This window comes from Microtus ochrogaster, chromosome 22 (genome assembly GCF_000317375.1).
Source record: "Microtus ochrogaster isolate Prairie Vole_2 chromosome 22, MicOch1.0, whole genome shotgun sequence".
NCBI classification, from domain to species: Eukaryota; Metazoa; Chordata; class Mammalia; order Rodentia; family Cricetidae; genus Microtus; species Microtus ochrogaster.
Genome location: NC_022023.1, coordinates 12,114,445 through 12,121,615, shown reverse-complemented (window position 1 = coordinate 12,121,615; position 7,171 = coordinate 12,114,445). Strand labels below are relative to the sequence as shown.

The window sequence follows — 7,171 nt, the reverse complement described above, 5'->3', positions numbered from 1 at the left end:
CTCAGTGAGCTAGAGCCGCGCAGCGGGAGGATGGCCTCCCTCGGGTCGGCCGCGGCCGGGGAGCCGGCTGCCGGAGCTGAGGCGGAGCTAGGTCCTCCGGCCCCTCCGCCGCCGCCGCCACCTCCCGCGCCCTCGCCGTCCGCTCTCGGGCCGCTGCTGCCCCTGCAGCGGGAGCCGCTGTACAACTGGCAGGCCACCAAGGCGTCGCTGAAGGAGCGCTTCGCCTTCCTCTTCAACTCGGAACTGCTGAGCGATGTGCGTTTCGTGCTCGGCAAGGGCCGCGGCGCGGCAGCCGCCGGGGGCCCGCAGCGCATCCCCGCCCACCGCTTCGTCCTAGCGGCCGGCAGCGCGGTCTTCGACGCCATGTTCAACGGCGGCATGGCCACGACGTCGGCCGAGATCGAGCTGCCGGACGTGGAGCCCGCCGCCTTCCTGGCGCTGCTGAGGTGAGCGGCGGGCGCGGGGAGCCGGTGGCCGGCGGCCCGGAGGGAGGCGGCACTCGCTCGGCCTGCGCCGACTCCCCGGGTGACCTTGGGCCAGGCGCGCCGGCCTCCCTCGGTTCCTTCCCGGCCGGGGATGCTCGGGAAGGTCGGCCAGTGTCGCCAGCCCCACCGGTGTGCGCTTTGCCGTTGAAGGGCGCTGTCATATTCCAGTGCCGGGCTTCAGGATCAAGTGGGCAGAGTAGAGGACGGGGCTGGCTGCCCTGGTTGCCCACTTGCAAGATTTGTTTTTGTTTGGAGGACGGGGGTAGCGGTAGGATCTTGGAGGATTCGTTGTTTTCAGGTTCCGCACGGTTTGTCGTCAAGACCCGGCAAAGTAATAGCCGTAACAGGTACCAGCGGACCCGCTTCGTGTTTCTGCAAACAAAGTGACATTTACTGTATCCGCAACCCCGCTACTGGCGTTGAGAGTTTGCTTTCCGATGCTCTGAGGGTAGGAGATTGATAGCTGATTAGTTTCCGCTAGTGGAAGGGGGGCGTTATTAATTTTTATTATTTGTTTTTAATCACAGCAGTCCTGCTAAGGAGGTATGGCGTGTTGTTTACCCCAATTTTACAAGTGGGACTGAGGCCCAGAAAAGCAACTTGGTAACTGAGCCAGCTCCCAGAAGACCATGTGGGCTTCATTCTGCTAGGATGGATTGGCCGCCTGAGTGGTGTGTTTTTAAGATAGCAGTCTTGAGTAATTCTGACGCACACAGGCAGGTCAGTGGAGCAGAAGTGGCCACAGAGGCTCGCAGCTTCGTCACAAAGATGCATACGGAGTGGACGAGAAAGCCACTAGAAATAAATGTTGAGGTCCCATTAATGGATGGGCAAAGGACAAGATAAATAGAGAAGAGAAAATACGACTAAAGAATGTTTAACCTCATTAGTAAATGAGGAAGTGAAAATTCAGATAGTGAAGTTTTTTCTTCTCATGAACCCCCACCAATTTTTTTGTTTTGTTTTGTTCCAGGTTTTGGTTTTTATTTTCTGGGACAGGGTTTTATTTTGTAGACTTGGAGCCCAGTATGTATACCAAGTTGGCTTCGAACTCATAAGAATCCACCTACTTTCAACCCCCACCCCCACCCCGTGCTGACCCATTAAATACTTTTATAAAATAACTAGGAACGAACACTTTCTGACAAGGATGTTGATGAAAGGCCTTAGGAAAATAGTTGGACACCTTAGGTTTCTTTTCCACACTTAGGAAACGTTGAAAAAAATTTCAGTAGCTTTCTTCATAATAATGGGGAGAGAAGCCAAGCCAAGGCAATAAAGAGTTCCACAAGCATTGATAGGGCCACTTGACGGACTCTAATGCAGTCGCTGTGACATTCATGAAAAGGCAGGTAATACTGTGGGGAGTGTTTATGATGGCATTTTGAATTTCCTACACCCTAGTAGCAACTGGGGAGGAACAGAACAAACGTTATGTGTACCTGGGGATAGGGCAGAAGGAAAACCAATATGCCAAGTAAGATGTGTTGGTTTGGAAAGCTGATAGCACCCCTTTTCTTTTTTTGTTCTCCTATTTCTAGCATTTAATTCACTTTGATTTATGGGCTAGTTGTGCAGCCTGAAGGCTAGCATCTGGGTCTTTTGGATTTTGAAGTTGACTAGGAGGACTAGATATTATCTTGAGTAATTATGCAGTTTAGAAGTCTTTCTTAAAACGATAGGGCTGGAGAGGTAGCACAATGAAGACCTGAGTTAGCTACCTGTGACCGACATGAAAGGAGAGAACTTGCACCTGCAAGTTGCCCTCCACCTCCATATGTGTGCCGCTGCATGCCTACACATACATCCATATGTGTGCCGCTGTGTGCCTGCCTACACAGATTTCCAGGAAACAAAAAGAATACAAAATTGGGAGGTTAAGTTTATACTCTTTCCTTTTGGTATCATGTTTAGAGGTGAAACCTTAAAGCATTGTAAGTACTTTTCCTAAGTGATATTTACACTGGCTAAATTAGAGAACTATCGCTCTAAAACTGTTAGGGCTAGAATAAAATTATAGAGGGGGCTATTTCATACTTTTGTTTCTAATTTGTATTTTCATTGCATGTGCTAATCTATTTTCATAGGAAATAAGTGAATTTTAGAACCCTTAAAATATACAGTGCCATTTGAGTTCTCATTTTTTGTTTTAGTAAAATATATATTTTCAAGATATTCAGGTTCTGGTCATTTTTCTATTCTGAAATGAATGCCTAGACTAATTTTTACTTAGGTATTAATTAGCTTTGAAACATTGATAGCATACTTAATACTGTGTGACAGAGAGTCTGGTAGACCTTGTTGAACTGGAAAAGTCAGCTGAGATGTATTTTTATTGTGTTTTGTTTGTTTGGCTGGTTTTGTTTTGTTTTGTTGGTTTTGGTTTTGTTTGTTTTGTTTTGTTTTTGGAGACAAGGTCTCTCTGTGTAGCCCTGGCTGTCCTAGAACTCACTCTGCAGACTAGGCTGGCTTCAGACTCACAGATATCCACCTGCCTCTGCCTCCCGATTGCTGGGATTAAAGCTGTGCGCCACCATCACTTGGCTTTATTTTTATTGCTTTTACAATCTAAATTAATTAACATTACTTACAGGCTTATGAACTTGGGTTTCAAACTCTTTAATAAACTGCTCACTTAAAGCCCTCTGACTTCTAAACGGCGTTCTTGTTCATTTGAGAAATACTGTGTCTCCCTGTGTAGCTTTTGGTGTAGAATACAGCAGTGACAAGGAAAAGTCCCTGCACTCATGAAGTGAATAGTTAAGGGGAGACTAGGAGAATACAATATTAAGAATTGACAGTATTTTGAAGAAAAATGGTCACGCCATAAGAGAAGGAGAGCTTTCTAAGGAGAGGGGAAGCATATTTTAGAATTTTAACTTTCTCCTGCTAAAGAAACTCCCAGCGTAAACTCGTGTGGTTTAGGGAGATAAAAGATGACAGTGGTAAAAAGACCTGCGGAGTGCAGGGCTTTGCCGGACTGAGGAAGATCTGCGGAGTGCAGGGCTTTGCCGGACTGAGGAAGATCTGCGGAGTGCAGGCTTTGCCGGACAGAGGAAGGACTGTTGAGTTCCCTCTCAGGTGTGAGAAAACTTGTAGAGGGTTTTCTTTCAGTGGAGTGCTGTGATCGTATTTACATCTTAAACCTCTGGCTGTTACTGGCGATTAGAAGGGGAGTAACAGGGGAAGCAAGGTGATAGAGGAAGAGGTTTTGCTGCAGTCTACCTTGGTAAGAGATGATGGAGAGCTGCCCCGGGGGGAGTGGGTATGTGAGAAGTGGTCACATTCTGGTTATATTTGGAGGGTAGAAGCAGGGAAAGTTAAGAATGAATGACAGTAAATGAAACTAACTTGAGAAAGAGTGGATGGCGTCGGGAAGGGTGAGCCTGGAGACCTCGCAGCTCACAGGTGTAGGGAAAGGGAGATGAAACATGATATATGGTAGCTGTCAGGGAAGTGAGACAGGAAGCTGGAGCATCCTGAGACCAGTCATAGGAAAGGAGTGTGGAAACGTTTCCTGCTCCGGGTGGTCAGCTGCAGGGATGGCACCAAGGGTGACCTGGAAGTGAGCCTGTGATGGTGAGATGAGATGTGAGCCATTGATAGCCCTGGGAGGGCAAACAAAACACCCACGTGCTCTCCCTCAGGACTCCTTGGGAAGAGACCTGTGGCCTTGATTTCAAGTTGTGGTTTTGGTGCTCTTGTTTTCTGCAAGCACATTTCTCCTTGCTTGGCCATACCCTGCGTTTCTCTATCCAGACTTCTCTTTAGACAGTGTGTGTTAGCGCCTCCCTTGAGCGCTCCTGTCTCTGTGATTTCGAGTCACTTAGGAGCTTTTGTCTGTTGGATACAGTTTAATACTTTGCAGGTATTAAAGGGCCTTGTGATGTGATCCCCTTCCCTTTTCCTCTGTCTACTCAGTGTCCCCACCTAATTACTGGTAGCATTTTCCTTATTCAATGTCTGCCTCCCAAGGCCTCTTTCTAGCCTTTACCTAGAAGACAGTAATTATTATACTTCAGGTAATAATTTTGGGTTTTCCTTTTTTGATTAAATCACTGTTTCTCTCCCCTATGGGCAGATTTGTACACTAGTTCATTTAATCTCTTGGGTGTTTTGGTTACATGTTGCCCTAGAACAAACCACTCTTAACACCTGGTGGTTTTAAACAGCCATTTCATTATCTTCAGAGCTGTGTGGGCTGATGGCATCACCTGGGTGATTGTTTGGCATATCTTTAAGGTTTCATGAATTGATTTCAGATAGCATCTAAGGTTGGTGTCAGGTGGAGGATTTGACTCAGATTCTGAGATCCTTTCCATGCGCCTCTTCTCGCTGGTCATTTCTTGGACAAAAGTAGGAGCTGCCAGGTATACTTAAAGTGTAGGGTTCAAACTGACACATTGGCTTTGCACACTTGTGACTGGGAATTATGTGACCCAGCAAAGGTCTATGTAGCAGAATTAGTGTGGGAAGGCATGGTTTAATGTGAGCATCTTAAGTGTTTGCATTTGTAAGATATTTTTATCTGGTAGCAGAACAGCTGCTAACTAATGAATTTAGAGTTGACCCCGGACACACACAGAAAATCAGAACGTGAATGACAAAGATAGACATAACATACACATTTTAAGGAAACATGAATTTGAGGGAAAAGAAGAAATCTAAACATTTCTGTTAAGTATCTTGGAAACCTGTGGAAGTTTTTGTATCCATAAAACAAATACATAAAGTTGTGGAGGGAAGAAGAAAGATTAATCAGGAACAATGCAGGAGTTTTTAGAAATTTGAATATCATTGCCGGTCTGGAGGTGGGGTAGGACTAGAAAAGAGGGAAAGGAAATACCCTAAAATACAGAGGAAAAAAATTTGAATGAGATCAAATTTAATAAGCAGATAGCATTTACTCAGATTATCTTGTGCCGGGCTCTGCTGGAAGTCTGCGTTTTAGGTCGTGGTCATCCTCACCACAACATTGCCCGTAGGTACTGCTGTTTCCTTCTCCTTGGAGGCTCACAGGGGGATAAATTTGCTTAAAGCCACACAGCAAGTAAATGATAGCACTGGCTCAGAACCACACAATTCCTTTATCTTTTCCTCTCTCATATGTATTTTTTAAAGATTTATTTATTTATTATGTATACAGTGGTCTGCTTGCATGACAGAAGAGGGCAACCAGAACTCATTACAGATGGTTTTGAGCCACCATGTGGTTTCTGGGAATTGAACACAGGACCTCTGGAAGAGCAGCCGGTGCTCTTAACTGCCGAGCCATCTCTCCAGCCCTCTCACATGTATTATTATAGAGATTTGGTTGAGTCCATGGATATGTAACCTGTGGATACAGGCCAACTGGATTATTATTTATTCTCCTAAATAAAGCCGCAGCACCCTAATTTGTGGCCATTGAGCTAATTCCAGAATGACTATGAAAATTTTTAAAGAATAAGAAGGCTTTGCTATCAAGAAATTTGGAAATGCGACCTTAGCAAACTGTAGATTTACTCAGGTGGACATCTTTGATGAGGGAGACATTAGTGAACTACTGTTCTAGGACACAGCTATGGAGTGCTAAAAAGAGCCAGAGTTTCACTTAAGGGACATGTATTTGTTTGGTCTCCTGAGCACTGCTTAACCTCCTCTGAAAGCGGAAATACTTCGTACCTCTCAGGAATAAGAATACGATGTTTGTACAGGTTCCTCTTACCCTGATGTAAGTTTCAGGGGTTTTGTTTATTTTCTCGTTAAAGTTTAATTTTGGTGGGATTGCTTTGTTTAAAACAATGCTGATTATCTATTTAAAATTTTCCATTGCTTTTCAGATTTTTGTATTCAGATGAAGTTCAGATTGGGCCAGAAACCGTTATGACCACTCTTTATACTGCTAAGAAATATGCAGTCCCTGCCCTGGAAGCACACTGTGTAGACTTTCTCACCAAACATCTTAGGGCGGATAATGCCTTTATGTTACTTACTCAGGTAAGTAAATAGAGCTAAAATAGTAGCTTAAAAACTGGGCATGAGGGCTGGAGAGATGGCTCAGTGGTTAAGAGCATTGCCTGCCCTTCCAAAGGTCCTGAGTTCAATTCCCAGCAACCACATGGTGGCTCACAACCATCTGTAATGAGGTCTGGTGCCCTCTTCTGGCCTGCACACATACATGCAGACATATTATTGTATACATAATAAATAAATATTTGAAAAAAAAAAAACTGGGCATGAGCTGGGTGAGGTGGTGCTTGCTTTTATCCCAGCTCTTGGTGTAAGTGTTATAGCTTGGATGGAAAGGTATCCTGGCAGTCAGGAGCCAAAGAATACCAAAAAGTCACACCAAACAACAAACTTTGCAAGAGATTTATTGGGAAGGAAAGACCAGTGAGAGTGGCTGCTTCTGCTTAGGGAGACAAAGCAGAGAACTGAGCAGAACACATTTTTATATAGGGTTTCTTTGCAGGGGGTGGGGTGGGGGAAGCTTTCCAGGGTGGTCGGATCTGGGGGGGGTTTCCTGAAGAGCAGAGCCTGGCCTCTGGTCTGGGAATGGACAGTTAGGGCCCTTAGGGAAATTTGTGGAGGGGAGGGAGTGGAGCCTGGCCTGTGGAGCTCCTCACAGATGGGCTCAGCCTCAAGGGGTCCCAGCTGCCAGAGGTCTCCAAAAAGTTGCTTATAAGAAGTCTCTGTCCAAGCCT

The 7,171-nt window shown here is 45.6% G+C and overlaps 1 protein-coding gene across 1 annotated transcript in view; it reads left to right on the top strand.

The window, feature by feature from the left end:
* Positions 1 to 6: 6 nt before the first annotated feature.
* Btbd1 (BTB domain containing 1) overlaps positions 7 to 7,171 on the top strand; it is a 35,732-nt gene continuing 28,567 nt past the window's right edge. The window contains exons 1-2 of the mRNA XM_005357673.3: positions 7 to 446; positions 6,308 to 6,464. Coding sequence (XP_005357730.1) covers positions 31 to 446; positions 6,308 to 6,464 — 573 coding nt within the window. The 5' untranslated portion in view covers positions 7 to 30. The remainder of the gene's footprint in view (positions 447 to 6,307; positions 6,465 to 7,171) is intronic.